General features: G+C 35.3%; 1 protein-coding gene across 1 annotated transcript in view; it reads left to right on the forward strand.

Annotated features, from left to right (window-relative positions):
- The window catches only part of LOC138715396 (uncharacterized), a 293,502-nt gene that overhangs the window by 139,154 nt on the left and 130,908 nt on the right, over positions 1–23,440 (forward strand). The window contains exon 2 of the mRNA XM_069848254.1: positions 9,419–9,575. Within this exon, the coding sequence (XP_069704355.1) occupies positions 9,419–9,575 (157 nt within the window). The remainder of the gene's footprint in view (positions 1–9,418; positions 9,576–23,440) is intronic.

Genomic DNA, 23,440 nt, shown 5'->3' on the forward strand with positions numbered 1-23,440 from the left:
TCTAATATTTTCTTTAATGCAGGACAGTCAGGTGACGTGGCTGGGTGATCAGTATTTGTTGGTCTGAAGTGTTTTCTATCTGCCATTTTATTGTTGTAAGTCTGGCAATTTGCACACACCGTTTTTGTTTTGGCACATTCTCTTGATTCGTGCTCCTCTGCACAGTGGGAACATTTTTTGGTCGAATTACAGTCTTTGGAAATATGTCCAAATGCAGAGCAGTTGTGGCAGCGAACCACATGAATCTGGTCTTTCACCGGGCAACTGCTATAACCGATGTATAGCTTTCCCCTTTGCATAACTGCCTGGTAGAGCTTAGGCGTTACCTCCATTACTGCGAACTGTGTTTTGCCGTTGTGGGAATGTTTCACAAATCTCTTCAACAACTGTTCCGCAGAGTCAGCAAGACATAACTTCACCCATGGATTTTGTTCTATTATCGCTTCAACCAGATCTTCTTCAGCGAAGCTTGCCTCAATTCCGTGGATGAGAATGCGTGGATTCCTTTTTTCTGGTATTTTAACAACAATTTTGCTACACTTGCTCTGCACAGTTTCCAGAAACTCACTGCAGTCCTCTTTGTATTACTATTACATAACAAAGAGTTTCTGAATTATTATATGCTGTACATATGTTTCTCTTACCTTGAAATATTTTAAGAAAACAGTCAATTTTCTTCAAACGCACACTGACTTCTTCTCTCACTAGCTAGAATGATGACAAATCACTTCCAGCAGCAAAATCTGATTGCGATTCTTCTCCAATATAGCAGACTTGTTGTCGTTTCTAAGAAATGGGCATTATTCTCTTTGCCCGGGTTATTCGCTTTGCCCGGGTGTCCCCTACTACTTAGGTCCCTCGTCGGAAAAGGGCTGTACTAGTTGGGTCCCACGGTCAGAATTATTGTTTACTATTTAGGTCCCGAGTCGTGGAGTAAACAGTACTACTTAGGTCCCGCGTCGCAAGAAGGGCTGTACTAGTAGGGTCTCAGAGTATGAAACAATTTCTTTCTCATGTTATGTAAGCTTAGGTCTGCCGAAAGGCATAGTTTAAAATGTTAATCAATTGTGTAAAAAATGTATGCGAGGGAATACACAGTCACTTATTACTCATACCATCATGTCTTCGGTAGAAATTTATAAGACACTACTTTTATATAGGTACTCGAATCTACTGGTTGAGTTCGAAATTTTGTCGTTCATCTTCTTTTGAACAAATCTCCTACATCAATATGACAGGCCTCTTCTTTCTTGCTGGACTTGTAATATCGACGTATGTGTCAAGGTGGATTTTTTAATGTCTCTATAAATAGAAAAATGTTAGGATGAACTGTATAGAATAAAGCGTTCAACTTTGCATGAAATGATTCACAGCTGTTTATTGTTCTTCAATTGTTCCTTTGAATTCAGCCCATATTATTGGTGGAAAAGCAGCATCAGGTTTTACAGATTCTTCTAGTACGTAATCTGTAAATTCCTGCACACTTCGATCTTGTGGTTGAATTCTCATTAAATCATCTGTAAAATGATAATTTTTTGCGGTGACAGAAATGGAAGGCCAAAAAAGCACTTGGTATATGCTCCAATATCTGTATTGTACTTGTATTCTGATTAGTACCAGCTATGATTCTAACCGATTCATACATTTGAAGTGATTAATAAAAGTACAAGTGCCTGCACGGAAGGATCCAAATAGTACTGTACTCTTTCTACCCTGGGACCTTATTAATACTTAGTATTTCAAATACATATTTATTCGGACCCAGCTCGTATCCACCCTTTTTACTCTCGGGAAAGACTCGTACTCAACTTTATGGGAGGCTGAACGAACCGCGAGGCCGTTATAGAAGTTTTGGCAGCGAGACAATTCCGTCACCATGTAGATTGAATCCCGGACCTTCCACCCATAGTCAGTTTCTGTACCAGCTGAGCTACTCGGTCGCCAACAACAATGTACACTTTAGGTAAAAAACACTCTTCATTCTTCCTAACCGCTCCTGAGAATTCATGTACATTTTAATAGTAAGTTGGTTTCAAAAATAAATGTAGATCTAAGTAGGCCTAGTCTGTTTATACCATGTAAAATCTTGTCTCTCTTTCCGTATAATCCGAGTTTTCGATAATAATCCGAGGTAGCCTCGGTCAAAGAGATAGGGTTGGAAGTAAATCCCGAAAAGACAAAGTATATGATTATGTCTCGTGATCAGAATATTCTACGAAATGGAACTATAAAAGTTGGAGATTTATCCTTCGAAGAGGTGGAAAATTTCAAATATCTTGGAGCAACAGTAACAAATGTAAATGACACTCGGGAGGAAATTAAACGCAGAATAAATATGGGCAATGTCGGTTGAGAAGCTTTTGTCATCTAGTCTGCTGTCAAAAAATCTGAAAGTTAGAATTTATAAAACAGTTATATTACCGGTTCTTCTGTATGGCTGTGAAACCTGGACTCTCACTTTGAGAGATGAACAGAGATTGAGAGTTTTTGAGAATAAGGTTCTTAGGAAAATATTTGGGGCTAAGAGGGATGAAGTTACAGGAGAATGGAGAAAGTTACACAACGCAGAGCTGCACGCATTGCATTCTTCACCTGCCATAATTAGGAACATTAAATCCAGACGTTTGAGATGGGCAGGGCGTGTAGCACGTATGGGCGAATCCAGAAATGCATATAGAGTGTTAGTTGGGAGGCCAGAGGGGAAAAGACCTTTGGGGAGGCCGAGACGTAGATGGGAAGATAATATTAAAATGGATTTGAGGGGGGTGGTATATGATGGTAGGGACTGGATTAATCTTGCTCAGGATAGGGACCAATGGCGGGCTTATGTGAGGGCGGCAATGAACCTCCGGGTTCCTTAAAAGCCAGTAAGTAAGAAAGTAAGCCTCGGTCCATCCTGCTTGATTTATCGAGACTCTACTGTACATGTAAAATAATACATTTGCTTGTCGTTCTCAATTTTTTGTTTTATTTAACTTTGATCCTCTTTTATGTAACATCCCTTTCAGAACACTGATGTTATTTCGAGAGACTGAAATAATGATACGGAGGTAAGAGAGAGATGTTAGGATTAGAAAATCAGGCCAGGCCAAAGTATTTAACTGGCTTTGTCCACTACAATAAAATTGATGTCATGTTTATGCTGCTAATAAAATTACAATTAACTTCTGTTTAACATCACGTTTAAAGAAAGGAGATACTCAAAATGTTGTCATAGTACATAGGTATTATGATAAAGCCCTGCTTAGCTAAAGAAAAACCGCCTCCACAGCCGCTTAATTTTCTCGTCCTCTGTTGTCTTGCGGAACCATGCTGGCCGATAGATATGAGTTCCACGAATTCAATCCCGGCCGAGGCCAATAAAATCCTGAACATAGTTTCCTCCGCGTGGAAAGTAAAGCTTCGGGTCCTATGTCGTAGATTTACGGCATGTAAAAGAACTGTCACTGATAATGCTCCAGGCAGAATCTGTTTACCATTTCTCGTCCATGTTCACATTTAATAACATCTGCAATTGAAATGTTAAACAAAAACTATTAGTACAACTACTACTATTACTAATACTACTACTGCTGCTATTATTACTACGGTCGATTTGTCCACCACACATCGCACATAGCATTCTAAGTTTGTTAGTTCTTTATCTAGTGTCTTTTATAAACTTTGTAAGCTAACTATAACTGATGAAATGAAAGTAATGCAATACCGGATTAATTGTAGACTTAGAACATAAAATGATACCTAAATACTCGGAGAAAACTCGTCGCTTTACTCGTTACTAAATCTTAAAAGAGACATTCCCTAATGTGTAAAGTTAACAGCTGATCGGATGTGTAGAGTAACAACATATTTTCAAAGAAAACTTTCTTCTCGATATAATTAAATTTCACTGCAGCACTAAACAATGACATAATAGCGGATTAGAGATATTATTCATATTGAGCAACGGAAGTGAACAAAATAAGACATGAATTTTGAATTAAGAATTGAAGAGTCCAGGAGAAAAAGGGGGAATGTCCACTTTTAAACAATTTTCAGGAAATCAATTTTAAAATTTGAAACTCTATCATTCCGAAAATAATACTGACTAATACCTCCATTTTATTTTGTGACATTCACTGTTATATATTCCACTAGTATACAACGTGTGATGCACAACACTGGAGTATTATGACTACAGTAATTAAAAATCTGTTGTGATATAACCTCATAACGAGAAAAATGGGGCCCTAGCAACTAAAAAAGTGAATAAAGGGGCTCCTACTCCTATAATGGCATTAAAAATACCATAGAAAAAGAGCAAAATATTAGTTTACTATAAAACCAATACACAAAATTAAATATAAAATTAGCACTTCATAACACTGAGTAATTGGTTCTCTTTCAGTTTGTTTCTGTTCATGCACAGCCACTTTTTGTGAACTGTGAGTAGAATTTTTTAGCGTTTGGTCCACATAACACCTTTAATTCTTTCAAATTCTGCCACTTCTCTTGTGATATCGGCAATTTTCCTAAAATAATACAGTATAATATTATATTAATCTACACTAATAATAAATCTGTAGCCGAAATTTTTCTGGTAATTTTCGATTTTCCAAAAATAATTGGTCCTAACATATATAATTAACCACTCTGAAACCGAATATCTCTTTTTTGAAATTTTTCTTTGTATGTCTGTCTGTTTGTATGTTTGTTACCTTTTCACGCGATAATGGCTGAACCGATTTCGATGAAAATTGGAATATAAATTAAGTTCGTTGTAACTTAGATTCTAGGCTATATTGCATTCAAAATACATTATTTAAAAGGGGGGTTATAAGGCGGCCTGAATTAAATAAATCGAAATATCTCGCTTATTATTGATTTTTGTGAAATATGATACATAACAAACATTTCTTTAAACATCATTTCCGATAAGTTTTATTCTTTGAAAAATTTTGATAGGACTGATATTTAATGAGTTAAATGAGTTTTAAAATTAAAATAACTGCCATCTAAGGCGGTGTAATGAAATAAAGAACAAATGACTTCGTCTATAAGGGGCCTTGGTCAACAACAATCGAAAGCTATGAATCATAGCCTACAGAGAATGTTTCTGTGTTTGTATGAAGTAATATCGGAAGCTAAATTAACCGATTTGTGTAATTAATTATTATTTCACCATTGGAAAGTGTAGTCTCTCTATATGGACATAATGTTATAATGTTATTACAGTAACTTCTGAGTGAATTGAGGTCAGGTAAGATTAAAATAGCTTCTTATGCACAGGAAACTTGATAGGCTATTCTGTATATTTGTTTCCTGTATTTCTTAAAATAATGTTTATCTCAGAGAATTAACGAACAACGAGAGTGTATTCATTTAGTATGCAGTAATAATACATTAGCTTAACATTCCATTATTTTATAATCCAAATTTTAACTATGCTCAATTGAATCGTGTTAAAATACATAAAATACATATGCATTAAATGCAATGCAAAAAAATTGGGCAATGAGCCAAGCAGATTTGTTGCGCTGTTGTAAAATAAAATTTGTTCCTTCTGAGATTCAAGAGCCCCCATAACAAACTAAAAACTTACTTATCGGAGTACATCCGTTATCAACACACTTTTTATATAATATAATATAATATAATATAAGTTATTTCAAGGGTTCAGAACCATAGTGGGCCAAGCGCCATTTACTGAATACGTAGAATACAAGGGTTAAAATTAAGTTATTACCATAATTCAATGGAAACATATAACAAGTAAAATAAAGTATACACATTAAATCTAAATGATGTCACTGTTCATTAAACTATGGTTGCATGTAACAAAAATTAAGAAACATGTTAAAGGAATTGTCACTGCACCAAATGATTGCTCTCTGGACCAAAATGATCGCATTTTAATTATTTAAATACAATTTAAATTAAGTAACATATTAAACGATTTATCCTTCTATCAAACACGAATGTTCCCTGGGTCAAATTTCCTATTTTAATTATGTAATTACTTTATATTTATTTCTAACGGGTGCAGCGGAGCGCATGGGTACGGCTAGTAATATAATAAATTAATAAGATGACCTACTTAAAATTGATTTTGTGAAAATATAATCCAACCTTCATATGCAGCCACCGGCACAGATCTGTCGGCTAAAGCCTTGGTTTTTCTGAACCGACGCATGCGTCGATTCGGAAAAACCAAGCCTTTAGACGCTTGCCTGCCGATCCGGAGTTGCGCTCGGGAGCGGGTTCAATTCCCGCTTAAGCTGATTACCTGGTTGGGTTTTTCCCAGGTTTTCTCCAATCGTAAGGCAAATATCAGGCAATCTATGGAGAATCCTCGACCTCATATCGCCAAATATCATCTCACTATCATCAACTCCATCAACGCTAAATAACTTCGTAGTTGATATAGCGTCGTTAAATAAGCAAGTAAATAACAACCTCATATGTTCTGTCTGGATACAAGAATTCTCCATTCAATAAGTCTGCATTCACTAGCCGTTTTCTAAGTGGAGGTCGAATCACAGAAGAGTACCTGGCACCATTGTAAGTATCCCTATGAATCACCATTCTTGGATGCTTCTCTTCTATTCGCAGTTCCCTCACTGGCCTTGATTGGAATGGACATTCCTTCAGGTAAAATTATTACAAGAATGTAGGCCTAGTCCATTCTCGAATCATGGAATTATCGACTTCATTGACTTGAAATGATGGGGCTTGGTTCTGGCACATCTGATTATATTATTCCAGTCGTCAGGAATTTCAGTTTTTGATATTGTGTTTACAAGTCCCATATTCTTGTCACATTCCATGTAAGAATGTCCCCGAATAGGGAATGTGACATGAATTGAACTGAACCTCTTTTTCTCGTGCACCATGTAATGGAGATATCTCACTACTGTATAATTCTTGTTTTGACCACTACAGCAGGTGGCGAACATTATAAGATAATTCAAATTCGCAATAGTAAACCAAAAATGAAATTACTTCATTAGCACCATTCTTTTTTCAGTTTTTTTTTCTGTGTAAATATAGAAAACTGATTTAGGATCAGATAATTGGTGCACATTAAATGAATAAAAAGATAATTGGCGCTTATAATATACTATGTTTAATGAGATGTTTGGTGTTGGCAGATTCTTCTGGTAGTCTATCACTAAACTCTCAACTTCTTCTGATTTCGTGCACCTGTTTTTAGATTTAGTCTTAAGCTGATAAAATGTTTGTGCCTTTGCAAGATTTACTTTCTTTTAAACTTCTAAATGCTTTGCTTCCTGTTCAATCTCATTCTTCCTGGTTGTGATTCTTATGGGCAAGCTTTAAAAGCTCAGTACTTAATTATTTTAACTTGACTGCAAATTCATCATAAGTAATGCACGTGTCACATCTTGGGTACCCAAATGATATGTTGAACTGAGTCGAGAATAGTTCTATAAGTTTCGTAAGTCTTAGAATGACGATTTCCATATTTTCTCCTGCCATCAGTAGGTGCTAATCCAGAAAATTTCAAAGAACGCTGAATTGTTTGTAGTCTCTTCTTCGTTATTCCATGGACAGATAAGAAGGCTTTCTGACACACAACAAAATCACCAATTCTTGCGTCTTCAGCATCATCTTCATTCTTCCTGCTTCTTCTTAGTGATATTAGTTGAACAGTGATGAGGCCAGCAAGGTGAGAACTTTGTGCATTCCAATCAGCCAGTGCATTAAAGTCATGTATTATTTTCTGAATATCAAAGACTTGTAGTTTTTCAAAACATTTGTTTCTGCAGTAATATTCCTTACCGGCTTCAAAACTTTTGGCTCTTAACTTTTGAAAGCATCATTAACACGTCCAAACATCTTCCTCTTTTTTGTATTGGTACAAAGAGATTCTCATACAGAGTCAAACATGTTTGCACTTCAGTTGCTCTAGTAAAACTAACATGAATAATAATAATAATAATAATAATTCCTTTGTTGAAGCTAAATTTATTAGTGATTATTGTGAACAATGGATTGCGATTTCAAACGCTATAAAATTCAATCCAATAGCAAGGAAAAATGAAAAACTGATTGTATGACCCCCTTCTTTCACTGTTCGACATGGAAATGCCCCCTTCTTTCCCTGTACAAGTAATATTTAACCAGCAGTTATTCGGTAACTGAGAACTTTCTTCCCCTTTTCTAAGTGTAGAATGAAAACACTTCATATGAAGTATATAAGCGAATGGAAATCTGAATTTTGCCTGAAAGTGGACATCCCCCCTTTTTCCCCTGGACTTTTCAATTTAATTTTTATCTAGAGTAAAAATAATTACAGCATTGAATGCATTTTCCAGAAAACACGTAAACATTTTCAAATGCTTGATCTCTTAGGGAATGAAATAAAATATGTATACAGCCCAATAGTATAAGTAGACAGTAGATGCGATATGACTTATCGTTGAATGTAGGTGCACATTTACTATATGTTACATTTTTTTTCATTCAGACTATTGGCTCAACAGGTTTTAAACGTAAACAGACGACGTCAACATGCTACTGTATCTCCGTACAGTCAGAAGGAAAAGAAAAATGACGTACTGTAGCACATACATTGCAAGGTTCAGTCCTCGTCATCATTGATGCAATTACCAGCGTTGCAGTAAACGACGATATATTCTCGTAAGTTGTGGAAGCTGAATCGTCTTCGCCTATCGCTTAAATAGTTTTTGTATCGAGATAATTTCTGAAGAAAACGTCTAAAATGGAGATCTAGAGGAATATTTGCACTGAGCATTATGTTGCACATGTCTTTGCAAAACGTTTCGTTTAGATCCGCACAACTAAATGATGATGATGATGATGATGATGCTTCCTCAAATTTCTTTTCAATGCATTTCCTGTGCGATGTGTTGTTGCAATGCTTCTCTATAGCCTGAGTTGTTCTGCTTTTTATTTCAATTTTACATACATTACACACGATATTGGCTTCGTTAATACATAAAATGTCACTCCTATACTTCTTAATTGCACTTCGTATCTCTGAGCGAATTGAAGGTTTTGCCTTCGACATTATGAATGGAGCAGCACAACACTATTTAACGCGTACTAAATACTTGAGCAGGATAACACAATTGCATACATTGCGTTGCAATATTTTTAATATGAACGGACCGGGGTTCCTTCGCTCTGTACGCTGCTATACTCGCCAGGTACACAAAAGACGGACGACGTGGCATGTGCCATATACTCCGATACAAAACAACTTCACTTTTTCTTAAGTCATCCCGCATACACTGTCTAGTAATAAGGAAACATATTTTTTGGTAGTTAAATTAGGGAAGCGGTGCTTTCTGCTCTTACATGGACGCTGCGTCCTTGCAGCTGAGCTACGACTGAGCCTTGATGTTATACTCTTGTAGATCTACAAGAATACATGCGATGATGTCTCTGTTGCCAGGGTCACTGCTGCTGGACCAACGTGACGGGACGTCAGGTGACGTTAACGGACACGAGTCTCCTGTCGCTGTGCGAGTTGGAGCGTCGTATGCTGCAGAAAGTCGCGGTTGCCAAGCTGCAAGCTCTCAATTTGGGTGTCGCTGTTCGCATCCCGAGCGGTAAGTATAGGGTTTTCCAAGAAGTCAAGACACTTTTAAAACCGCTGAAGGTTTGTTATAAACAAGGTTCACTTAAATGAAAACGCTATTTCATTCACAAAGTTCGGTACTTAATGGAGTTCATTTGTCTAAAGAAAAATAACTATGAAATACAACATTTTCTCTCGATCGTTAACAGCCTTTTATTCAGACTCATTACAGCACGTATAAGAAAATACTGCGAACGTTCTGGATTTTCTTAGTAAATGGTTCCTTCAATTCTTCAGTAACTTATAAGAAGGACGACTAAGAAATATATATATTTTTTTTAGATAACCCTACAGTCAAAAGTAGGTAAGGTTTATACCTGGTGTTTTGGAGGTCAGATCTTCGGAAAATGTAGGTTTATGATGCGATTCAAGAAACAGTTTCTCAATAGTTCTTTTGCTCGTCGATGATGTGATGTGAGGGCAATTCCATGCAGAAGTGGACATTTCATCCAAATTTAAAAAAAAAAAAATGTTGTAGATAATTACTTGCTTTTTTTTCAAGTTGCTCAAACATTAAATTTAACATTTTTGATATTATAATGTACTATTTGTTATGTTAAGTTTGATGGTTCCAATGGTAAAGGAAATCATGCACATAACAGGAAATTTTTCTGTCAGGATGTGCTTGGTTCGCATACTTGTATTTTCCCTCTAAAAGATGTTTCTCATCTACAAGGCAGTGTTCACAGCATCAAGATTTACACTAAAGGAAATTCAACAAATTTTGTCTCCAGTTAAGTTAGTTTTCTATACATGTAGCTATTTTGTGACTATGTACAGTTGTCAAAAGAAAAAGTGGCCGATCTCCTGAAACAAAGTTCCCTTCGGGTATCTTCGCTACAATTCGGAGACAGGCGATGTTACATGTTGTTGGACCACGTTGCCTGATATCTACAGTTATAATTGAAGTATTCTGCGTGTTATTCGATAGCGTAATGGTAGCGTTCAGGCCTCTTATTCGTGAGGCCCTGCGTACGACTACAACCTCATGCTTTTTATGTTCTTTTTTGTTCCGTTTTTGAGAGAGACAAACTATACATAATGGCTCCTTTCTCTTTTACGATTATTTTAGTAATTAACATCAGGTTCATTAATATATTATGCCATGACTTTATCATTATGATATTGTGGCTGCAAATGGAAAGAAAAAAGATTTTATCTATAATAATAATAAATCTGTAGCCGAAATTTTTGTGGTAATTTTCGATTTTCCAAAAATAATTGGTCCTAACATATATAATTAACCACCCTGAAACCGAAAATCGCTTTTTTGAAATTTTTGTTTGTATGTCTGTCTGTCTGTCTGGATGTTTGTTACCTTTTCACGCGATAATGGCTGAACGGATTTCGGTGAAAATTGAAATATAAATTAAGTTCGTTGTAACTTAGATTTTAGACTATATGGCATTCAAAATACATTATTTAAAAGGGGGGTTATAAGGGGGCCTGAATTAAGTAAATCGAAATATCTCGCTTATTATTGATTTTTGTGAAAAATGTTACATAACAAACGTTTCTTTAAAAATAATTTGCGATAAGTTTTATTCCTTGAAAAATGTTGATAGGACTGATATTTAATGAGATAAATGAGTTTTAGAATTAAAATAACTGCCCTCTAAGGCCGTGTAATGAATTAAAAAACAAATGACTTCGTCTATAAGGGGCCTTGGACAGCAACAATCGAAAGCTACGAAAGATAGCCTACAGAGAATGTTTCTGTGTTTGTATGAAGTAATATCGGAAGCTAAATTAACCGATTTGTATAATTAATTATTATTTCACCATTAGAAAGTGTAGTTTCTCTAGATGGACATAATGCTATAATGTTATTACAGTAACTTCTGATATAATATAATATAATATAATATATAATATAATATAATGTAATATAATATAATATAATATAATATAATATAATATGTAATATTATATAATATAATTTAAGTTATTTGAAGGGTTCAGAACCATAGTGGGCCAAGCGCCATTTACTGAATACGTAGAAAACAAGAGTTAAAATTAAGTTATTACCATAATTCAATGGAAACCTATAACAAGTAAAATAAAATATACACATTAAATCTAAATGATGCCAATCTTCATTAAACTATGGTTGCATGTAATAAAAATTAAGAAACATGTTAAAGGAATTGTCATTGCACCAAATGAGTGCCTCTGGACCAAAATGATCGCATTTTAATTATGCGGATGCAATTTAAATTAAGTAAAATATTAAAGGATTTATCTTTCTATCAAACACGAATGTTCACTGGATCAAATGTCCTATTTTAATTATGTAATTACTTTATGTTTATTTCTAACGGGTGCAGCGGAGCGCAAGGATACGGCTAGTTCTCAATAAAAATATCTTTCGTAGCATAAACAAAACAAATTTACTGGCGTCGGTCTTAAAACATTCAAACAATTAAGCGTTCAAAAAACAAAACAAAAAGCCACAATTCAATATTTAGTTCATCTTCCTCTTATCTCGATCATCTTGCAGTCGAGTGGGCATGGAATTGACTAGTCTTTGCAAATAGCGACTGTTCTTAGACACGATATTCCAGGCATTCTGAACATACATACATAACTGTTCTGTCTATGGGCAGGTCTTTCATTGCAAACCCAGCAATCTCCAATCTTTCCTATTTTCTGCCTTCCTCTTAGTCTCCGCATATGATCCACATATCCTAATGTCGTCTATTATTCTTTTCAACCAGAGACCCAACCAATTCCTTTTTACCTTTCTAATCAGTTTCAGCATCATTCTTTCTTCACTCACTTTTTCAAACACAATTTTATTTCTTATTCTGTCTGTCCACTTCACACGCACCGTTCTTCTCCACATCCACATTTCAAATGCTTCAATTCGTTTCTCTTCATTTCGTCGTAATGTCCACGTTCCTTCCCCATACAATGCCACACTCCACACAAAGCACTTCACTAGTCTCTTCCTTAGTTCTTTTTCCAGAGGTCCGCAGAAGATCCTTCTTCTTCTATTAAAAGCTTCCTTTGTTCATGTTTGCAGTTTTTATTGGGAAGGATAGGTCTAAATGCGGTAACATCCGGTTGCTTACCACACACCACTATCTCTTTCGCATCTTATTAAATTCCAGGGTGCCCAAGCGTGGAGATGAGGAGAGTGGATTTGACTAATTGGGCCCTCCGGACTTCACCGAAAGTTACGGCAAGGGTTAAATATTAATTCTATCAGGATGTTTGACCCTATCAGAGACCGGGAAATCTCAATTAGCCTTTGCCCCCCGCATCCTGGACTAGCTTCTACGAATCATCAGAAAATGTTAGAGTGTGATTGGGCCAATTTTTCCGAAAATGTTTCCACACTTTTGCCCTCTTAGCTCAGCGGACGAACGTCGGAATTTAGATGTCAACGTCTCAGGTTCAATTCCTCGTTACTCCTTTTCATTTTATTGTGGTTCAAGATAGTATAATGTAATAATACAAAAAGAAAAACTAATACCAGTATTATGCAACTGGATTTTTCCAAACCTAATATTAAATTTATGTTATTTATATCGCTAAAGAACGATTACAATATAAATAACTTGAATATTATTTATACAGTATCACTAAAGAACGATAACAGAATATAAATGATAAATATCGGTTTGTTTAATTAATATAAGATATTATATAATACGTATTTAATTATCTAAATAAAATAACCTATTTTACAAAGAAAGATGTTTATTTGTGTTATAATAATTACAGATTATTTATATTGCGAAAGAACAATAACAATATAAATAACTTGAATATTATTTTATAATGCTAATGAAGGAAAACAGAATATAAATGATAACTTGAATATTATTTATATTGCTAAAGAACGATAACAGAATATAAAAAACGTGAATATTATTCATATCGGAATTTCACAGATTTATTAGAGATGTATTAAGAAATTGTAGAAGAATAGTAATTAGTAACAGTGTCCTATTTATTCTTCTTGGAGCCAAATTTGTAACTTTTAAAAGTGTGGTTACTATGTTGAAGTGTATGTGTTGTAACGGATGCTTGATTTGTTATGTATGTGAGTCAGTTATGGGATGCTTGATGTCGTCGCAATGTCGTAATTATAGTTTGATTGTGTTTGTGTGACTATTGTGTATTAATTTATGATGTATGGTACGAAAAGCTGCATATTTGTGTTATAGAAGTGTTACGTATGTGTGTTGTTAATGTTTTTATATGTTTCAAATTGATACCTGATATTTGTTTTGCAATCGCAATGCCTAATTTACGGATTGTTTATGTTTTGTTTACATCGCGTAAGCTAATTTAATTTTCTTTTCCATTTCTCTTTATGCCTATCTTTTTTGTGTATGAAACTATAGCCCTAACAAACATATGTAAAATAGGGCTAACCCCCATTGGAGATACAATAATAATAATTATTATTATTCACATCGTTATAAAACGATAACAGAATACAAATGATGACTTGAATTTTATTCATATCTCTAAAGAACGATAACAAAATATAAATAACGTGATATCCATAAAGAACGATAACTGAATATAAATGATAATTTGAATATCATTTACATTGCTAAAGAACGATTAAAAAATAAAATGAAAACTTGAAGAAGGCCCGAACCCACAACCTTTGAATCATTAAACAAGCACTCTACCGCTGGTCTACGAGGCGCAGATGTGGAACAGTTTCATTGTTCCGGAATTGCTTGTTCAAGCACATGCATCGTGTAACATCGCCGCGACCCGAAGTTGACTTTGAAAATATTCGCTGTTCACGAGTGCGGCCACTTTTTTTTTTGACAGCTGTACATATCTGTTACAGTCGTAACAAAAAACAGACAAAAGTTTACTTAATTAAATATTAAACTGAACATGATTTTCACATATGAATGTAAGGTTAAATTTGACACATATTCAATGTGACCATAACATAATTGGCTACAATTTGGTTAATAAGACAAAAATTTGTATTAAACTCTGTCACACCCGTAACGTCAATATATACAGTGCGTTCATAGATCGGCCGGACCGTTCCGCGGCGGCCTTGGACTGGGTGAAGATTGGCGCTCCATGTATTTCTCTCGTGATGCTGCCCTTCAATTCTTGTAACGTGTGCGGATTTGATGCGTACACTTTATTCTTTAACGTTCCTCATAAATAAAAGTCGCATGGAGATAGGTCAGGAGAACGAGGTGGCCACAATCCTCGCCTAATTATTGTCACCAAACACACTTCGCAATTCATGCATAGGATTCGCAGCGGTGTGCGCTGTAGCTGAATCCTGCTGAAACCAGCCACTCAATCGTTCATTTGTTCTTAGTTGCGGAATTTTTTAAATTGAAGTTACATAAACGTGTGAATCAACTGTTGTGTCGAAAAATATGGAACCGATAATTCTACTCACACTCACTGGACACCAAACCCTAACCTTTGCAGCGTGGTGAGGAACTTCGTGAATAATATGGGGATTTTCGGTAGCCGAGTATCTATTGTTCTGAGTAGAAACGTGACCGTGAAGATGAAACTATGCTTCATCAGTAAAGAACGTTAAAAGTGGGTCCACGTCGCCATTATGAACGAACTGCAAAAACCATTTGCAATAATTACTTACAGGATCTTGTGGTTGTAAAGCATGAACTATAGTTACCCTGTACGGCTTAAGTTTCAGAAGATTCGTTGCCACAGAAGCTGATGTCTTGGAAATGTCAACCTCTTGTGCTAAACGTCGCAGTGATTTGCGGATTGAGTGCTCAAACCGGGCCCCTACTTCATAAAGCTTCTCTTATGTTAGTGCACGGCGTTGTTGAACACGTTTCTTGTTCAAAAAAGATCCTGTACGTCTGACTTTATTGACAAGGCCATGAATAGTTGACCTACTAGGAATTCGAACACTCGCACACCGATGTTCAAATTTTCTTTGACACCTACTTGCAGAAGAGTATTTCACATACGCATCATAGAGAAAAATACGTTGTTCTAAAGTGTACCCAACCATTATTAATAGACACTTTACCACTACGAGACAACACAATTTTACTCACAACACGCGCACAAACATCTTTCCCTTAGGACAGATCGAACTCGACTGACTGGCGCGTCAGCGGTAGCTACAGTGCTAATCTGGCGGCAGACGCGCCAATCTTCACCGAGTCCAAGGCCGCCGCGGAACGGTCCGGCCGAGCTACGAATGGACTGTACATATTCCTTGTTTGTTACAGTAAGACATAATTTGAGAAATAAAAAGCTTGTAAAACATACGTATAGAGGACAATTTTTCAGCTATGTATGATAGCTGTGATTTTAAAGATTTATTTACTATTTTTTAACAGATGAACTTAGACAATAGCAACAAACAGTGGACCGATGGAACGATGTACAGGCTGTTTCTGGACTTCAATCAAAACACTGCTTTAAACCATCAAGTAACAAATTTTGTCTCTTAATAGGCCGCACTTTTTCCAAGTTGGAGAAATGCAGCATGTCAGAGACAAAAGTATCGCAAAACGCCACTTATTCAGAAACAGAATCAAGTGAGACTATTTATGATGAAACCATCCCATCAGTTATAAGGATGATGTCAAACCAGGACAATGTGTACTAGTAGAATATGAAGGGAAAAAGAACAAGTACAATACGTAGGGATGTGCCAAAGCGAGCCTGATGATGAAGAAAATGAGATGACAGTTTTTAAACTTAATGATAAGAACAATAAGAGACTATTTACGATAAATAAAAATGACATATGCTTTGTCTTTATCAAACAAATTTTGAAGTATCTTGCAGAATCATCAATGAAGGTAGTTGGTAACAGAGTGTATTATGAATTTCAGAAGGATGTTGAAGTCTTTGATTCATAACATAATTTAGTTGAATCCAAATTTAAATGTTTGCGAAATTGTTTGCTTGAGCTTTGTACAATTATTGTGAGGTAATGTAGTTACTCAATATGTTTTCATAGGTATTGCAAATTTAAAGTTCTGCTGTCAATTGTTTGCCAGATAGCACTAAAGTAAATGAAGAAATGTTCAGAATCATTATTGTAAAGTTTGTTTTAATTTTCTCTAGATTTGTTTCTTATAATAAGTTAACATAACCTATGATTTAATGCAAATATGTTTAGAAAGATGCTCCTAAGCCTTGAGTTTATATGCAGTCACACCCGTAACATATGCTGTCACACCCGTAACGACATACAACAATTTACTGTGAAAGAAAGAAACGTATTCATTAAAATACACACCCAGTAAAGAGATAAGCATTCCTTCCACTCATCATCCACCATTTTATTTTGCAGAATTTCTTTAAGACTTCGCAGAGAATTCAACATAAACAGCTAATAGTATATTGGTATGTACAAAACATGTCACACCCATAACATATTTTCAAAGATCAGTAAAATATAGTATATTTATATTTTTTGTCAGAATAAAAGTACAACAAGCTAGTCCATGGTCAGCAGTGTTTATATATACTGAATGTACCTGAATCAAAATTGTTATAATTTAGCATGTATAAACATTGTTATTGCATTGAAAATGTTGTTCTAATGTCACACCCGCATGCATGGAATGACCCATGAGACATTGTCTTTCATAAAGGCAAGGATTTCAACACCATGATTCTGTAATCCGATAACACACAATCTTGCAGAAAACTGAAGTAACGCTGCCCATTAATCGCCAATGTAACCCTTTGCTCGTCCTTGCTTTCTTCAAAGAAATAGAACAAAATATCATGTGAAATCACACGAAATATTCAACGACATCTTTCGCATTATCCACCAAATTCTGAATTTATAACACTTCCGTATAACTCGAAAAAGAAGAATGAAGATTCTTTCACAAATTTTTTACATATCCAGTATCTACGAATCAAATTATATGGGAATGGTGCACATGAAATATAGGTAGTGATTTAAATACAGTAAACATGATTGGATCTCCATTACTATTGTTCTTATTACCATCATCACATGAAACACGGCACAATCTTCATTTGGTGAAACATAGCCGAAGAGAAGTTCATTATTCAGATGTCAGGAACTTCTGAGCAATGTGACATTTGTGAGGATGACAATTCTTTGAAGTTTTGTAATAAGTTCTGCTAGGAATCATGTTTGCAAGTATTTTGTGAAGAAATGAAAGAATACTCCTTCCACTGATAATATAATAATAATAATAATAATAATTAGGGTCGTTTAGAGACATATCAACACGCTAAGGACAAATGTTAATTTTGGGACCAATTTATGCATATTTTATTCAAATATTTTCCCCTAAAATACAAATTGATATCGAAGTATCACCTTTTCCCATAATAGAGGAGATTTCGACATAGTATGACAAACATAGGAAAACTTTAAAATCCAACATTTACAACACAAATTTTGCTCCTGAAATATACCTAAATATCGTATAATACTCTTAGTCCTATGTTACACTATCAAAATTTATGTGTCACATAAGTTTGATAAGATATATATGATAATATCTTTTACAATGTAATATAGCATCTTTGATCACATCTAACTGTGACATAGTTCTGTGATAAAAGTTATGGTTATCATAATTACTTACTTACAAATGGCTTTTCAGGAACCCGCAGGTTCATAGCCATTGCCGCCCTCACATAAGTCCGCCATCGGCCTCTATCCTGTACAAGATTAATCCAGTCTCTATCATCATATCCCACCTCCCTCAAATCCATTTTAATATTATCCTCCCATCTACGTCTCGGCCTCACCAAAGATCTTTTTCCTTCCGTTCTCCCAACTAACACTCTATATGCATTTCTGGATTCATCCGGAAGTGCTAATGCCCTGCCCATCTCAAACGTCTAGATTTAATGTTCCTAATTGTCAGGTGAAGAATACAATGCGTTGTGTAACTTTCTCCATTCTCCTGTAACATCATCCCTCTTAGCCACAAATATTTTCCTAAGCACCTTATTCTCAAACACCCTTCATCTCTGTTCCTCTCTCAAAGTGAGAGTCCGGGTTTCACAACCATATAGAACAACCGGTAACATAACTGTTTTATAAATTCTAACTTTCAGAATTTTTGACAGTACACTAAATGACAAAAGCTTCTCAACCGAATAATAGCACGCATTTCCCATATCATGTATTCTGCCTTTAATTTCCTCGCAAGTGTAATTTATATTTGCTACTGTTCCTCCAAGATATTTTAATTTGTCCACCTCTTCGAAGGATAAATCTCCAATTGTTACGTTTCCCTTTTGTACAATATTCTGTTCACGAGACATAATCATATACGTTGTCTTTTCGGGATTTACTTCCAAACCTATCGCTTTACTTGCTTCAAGTAAAATTTCCGTTTATTCCCTAATCGTTTGTGAATTTTCTCTTAACATTCAGGTCATCCGCATAGACAAGAAGCTGATGTAACTCGTTCAATTCCAAACCCTGTCTGTTATCCTGAACCTTCCTAATGGTGTATTCTAGAGCAACATTAAAAAGTAAAGGTGATAGTGCATCTCCTTTATTTAGCCCGCAATGAACTGGAAAAGCATCAGATAGAAACTGGCCTATACGGACTTTGCTGTAAGTTTTACTGAGACACAATTTAATTAATCGAACTAGTTTTTTAGGAATACGAAACTCAATAAGAATATTGTATAAAACTTCTCTCTTACCCGAGTTATATACCTCTTTAAAATCTATGAATAACTGTACCCTTATGCTCCCATTTTTTCTCCAATATCTGTCGAATACAAAAAACTGAACAATAGTCGATCTATTACTCCTAAAACCGCACTGATGATTCCCAAATATTTCATCTACGTATGGAGTTAATCTTCTCAAAAGAATATTGGACAAAATTTTGTACGACGTCAACAAAAGTGATATTCCTCGAAAGTTACTATAGTTAGTCTTGTTCCCCTTCTTAAAAATACTTAGGTATCGTCATACATTTGATAAAATCTGTGATCTGTGACTAAGATGAAAGAAAATGGCGGTCATTAAGTAAGTACACATGGTCCGTGAAAATTACAAAACTTTTAATATCACATTATGAATCACATGAAATGTTTCATCATCCATCCTTAAATTCTTAGTATAGGATTTCACATGTCCACACTGAAGTTCTCTCGGTAGAGTTTGAAGGATTTCTTTTGTATCTTTTCTTCCTGCCAAATTTCTAACCCATTTTTAAGGGAGAAGGAAACTGGCCACTCTACCCCATTATCTCCTGGCCTAGTTGCCTCATAAGTGGTGCCATGTTGGTATCACTTGTGGGGTTCAGACCTGTTTTTGGACAGTTGACTCAACAACAATAATACTTTTTCTCTTTGATTTCTTTTTCAGTATTAATGTCATAATCAATACTACATTTACAGTTGCAACAGTGAAACCATTATTAACTGTGATTAAAGATATGATAAAAGCTTTGACTTAGATAATATACCGTACTCAAAATCTTACATTTGATCATATATATTTGATCAAAAATTGTATCATATTCTGTGACACAGAAATCTGGTAGTGTAATTTAGGCCTTACTCACGTTGGTCTCATGTCAATTTTTCATCAGTGCCATTTTCCACTCATGCCTCGTAAAACCATTTTTAGCATTCTCCAACACACTGAAACCCAAGTTCTTAGCACTGTTATCGTAGTTATATAGTAATACCCACTATAAGCGACACAATAGTTTTTTTTTTTTTTTTTAGATTGTCCAGATTGTTTGATGAATTAGCTTCCTCCACATACACGCCGAGCACTAGATGGCTTCCATCTGTGGAAAAGTCTAACTTCTTTTTACTGTTTAGTCTCCTTCAGTTGTTTCCTATAATTTTCTATAGACATTACGTCTGAGTCTTGTAGTTTTCTCTTTTGCCGCCAGATGAAGTGTTTGCAGCGGAATTGGCGACAGTTTCTCAAAGGAAGTATCAGTAGGTGAGGAATTAGGAAAGCCTAAATGTCCTTGCGCAGATGGTGTCTGTGATGTTCTTGGCGAGCGGTAATGCCTTCTTCAGAGCGAATTTTACGTCAATTTTCCGCTAGTACTAGATCGTACTCAAACATGTTAACGTGCAGTACTACAGGATGTCAATTCTCTTATGTCATTAATTGTTAATCCATATAGCCTTTACAGTCAAGGCGAAGGATATGCCCAATTAAATTGATCTTCAATGTTTTATCGAGTGTTGTGACTTTTCCTATTTGTTCGATATCAATGAAAATTAAAATATAACATTTAATTAAGATTGGTTGAATGGAAGATGAGTAGTTTCATATAATATGCAGGCAGACACACAGAGAGAAAAACAGACAAAGTGGCACTAAAAACTACATGAAGGATTGCGAACTCTAAGACAAAAAAAAAACACGAAAGTCTTCTAAGAAGTACCACAAGCGAAATCGACACATGTCGAGATCTCCCCAAAACACAGTGTCGAAATCTCCCCGAGTTATACCTTCATTCAAAAGACGATAGCAAACCCGAAACAAAAATAATTTTTGGGATAATCACTTTGACGCCTTTACTAATCTGTAAAATGTATATAAAATAATTTGCGCATCTGCTAATATCACGCATCTCCATCAGAGTAAAACAAACTAAAGATGATATCTTGTATTCCATGACCGAAAACAAAAGTGTAACTCACATTCATTGTGTTTATTGCCTTCTGTGAACGTAAAACATAAGTTGGATCTATGAGATTCACTTACACAGAGATTACAAACACAGTCAACACATCTTACACAGTTCGAATTGTTTCCACTATGAACAGTGCTCGCAACTGCTACTTTTCTTAAAAGTGTCGAGTTCTCACAAATATCGACATCCCCCAGAATGACTATATACGTTTTCTTATTTCAGGTGAATCTGTTCTTCTCCGTTCAATTTTCTTTCTCTGACGTGGTTTATAAAAAAAATAGTTCAGTATTGTTTCATCTTTCATTGAGTTTAAGAGAGTTTTTGTCTGCTGGTGCTGAATTACAGTATAATTTTTTGTTCTTTAAGACAGACATTTGTAATTATTTTTATGTTACACTTATTTCTGTAAAATTTGTGACTTTCCACCAAATAACTAGATTTCGATTGCCTTTTTACATCCATAAGTTGTATTGGTACAGTCATTTTATGTGAAAATATAGCGTATTCATTTCATTATTTTCTTTTTTTTTTTTTTACACTAAGCTTAAATTTTGCAATGTTGATCATTTCCTGTCTCTACTTTTACACTAGACTACGTATCTGAAAGATAAAGAGAACGTTATTCGTATTGGTTCACACTTTATTTTCGTAGAAACTTCACAATTCCAATTGTAACATGCTTCTCCTCTGTCCGTCAAAAGAAGGAACAGAAAAACAAACAGAAACAAATACAAACCCATCACTCAATGATCCAAAAATATAATTTAAAACAAACATCTCGGTCATTGTCCGCCTCACTAATCTGATTTCCAAAGAAAAGATTTATTTTAAAACTGAAATAGGGGTTTACAACATCTGATGCACTGCATGGCCGGAGATTCTCTTTTGTGCACGTGTTAGTCTTTATTGCGTAGTATACTTGACTTAAAAATAATCGTAATTATTTCTACAATATATTGCTTATCTGATTATATGACACCACCTCAGTGATCTAGCGATTGACATGCTTGTCAGTGAATACGAGATTCGCGGGTTCAGATAGATTTAAGGTACGTAAAAGAACCCTATACATAATCGACGGCTACAGACAAAATTTTTCTGCCATTTCTCGACAACGTCGAAATATCGAGGTAACACAATAACACAGTAGTCTAAATTTGCGTGGGCTTACCCGTAACCCGTAATGGGCGCCATATCACCTATATATTAAGATACTAACGCATCGCACATATAATAATAATAATGATAATAATAATAATAATAATAATAATAATAATAATAATAATGATAATCTTAATAATAATAATAATAATAGTAATAATTTAAACACAGAATAAATATGGGAAAGCTTGTTATTATTCGTATGAGAAGCTTTTATCATCCAGTCTGATCTTAAAAAAAGCTGAAAGTTAGAATTTATAAAAGTTACATTACCGGTTGTTCTCTATGGTCGTGAAAATTGGACTCTCACTTTGAGAGAGGAACAGAGGTTAAGGGTAATTAAGAATTAGGTGCTTAGGAAAATATATGGAGCTAAGAGGGATGAAGTTACAGGAGACTGGAGAAAGTTACATAACGCATAACTTCGCGCATTTTATTCTTCACCTATCATAATAAGGAACATTAAATCCAGACGTTTGAGATGGGCAGGGTATGTATCACGTATGAGTGAATCTAGAAATGCATATAGAGTGTTAGTTGGGAGGCCTGAGGGAAAAAGACCTTTGGAGAGACCGAGACGTAGATGAAAGGATAATATTAAAATAAATTTGAGGGAGGTGGGGTATGATGGTAGGGATTAGAGATGAACAACGATCGAGAAAACGAGACTAACAGCGCCCGAAAAGCTGAAAACCCGCACGACAATGTTGTATTACGTCGCGTCCTTGATTTTTTTTACTAGGTTATTTTACGACGCTTTATCAACAGCTTAGGTTATTTAGCGTCTGAATGAGATGAAGGTGATAATGCCGGTGAAATGATTCCGGGGTCCAGCACCGAAAGTTACCCAGCATTTGCTCATATTGGGTTGAGGGAAAACCCCGGAAAAATCTCAACCAGGTAACTTTCCCCAACCGGGAATCGAACCCGGGCCACCTGGTTTCGCGGCCAGACGCGCTAACCGTCCACAGGTGTGGACTCCTTGATTTAAAGTCTGGTTGTGAGTCTTCCGAGACTCGATATTGATCATCTCCCGAAGTCCCGAAGTCAACAG

Source organism: Periplaneta americana, chromosome 15, assembly GCF_040183065.1.
Source record: "Periplaneta americana isolate PAMFEO1 chromosome 15, P.americana_PAMFEO1_priV1, whole genome shotgun sequence".
Classification (NCBI taxonomy): Eukaryota; Metazoa; Arthropoda; class Insecta; order Blattodea; family Blattidae; genus Periplaneta; species Periplaneta americana.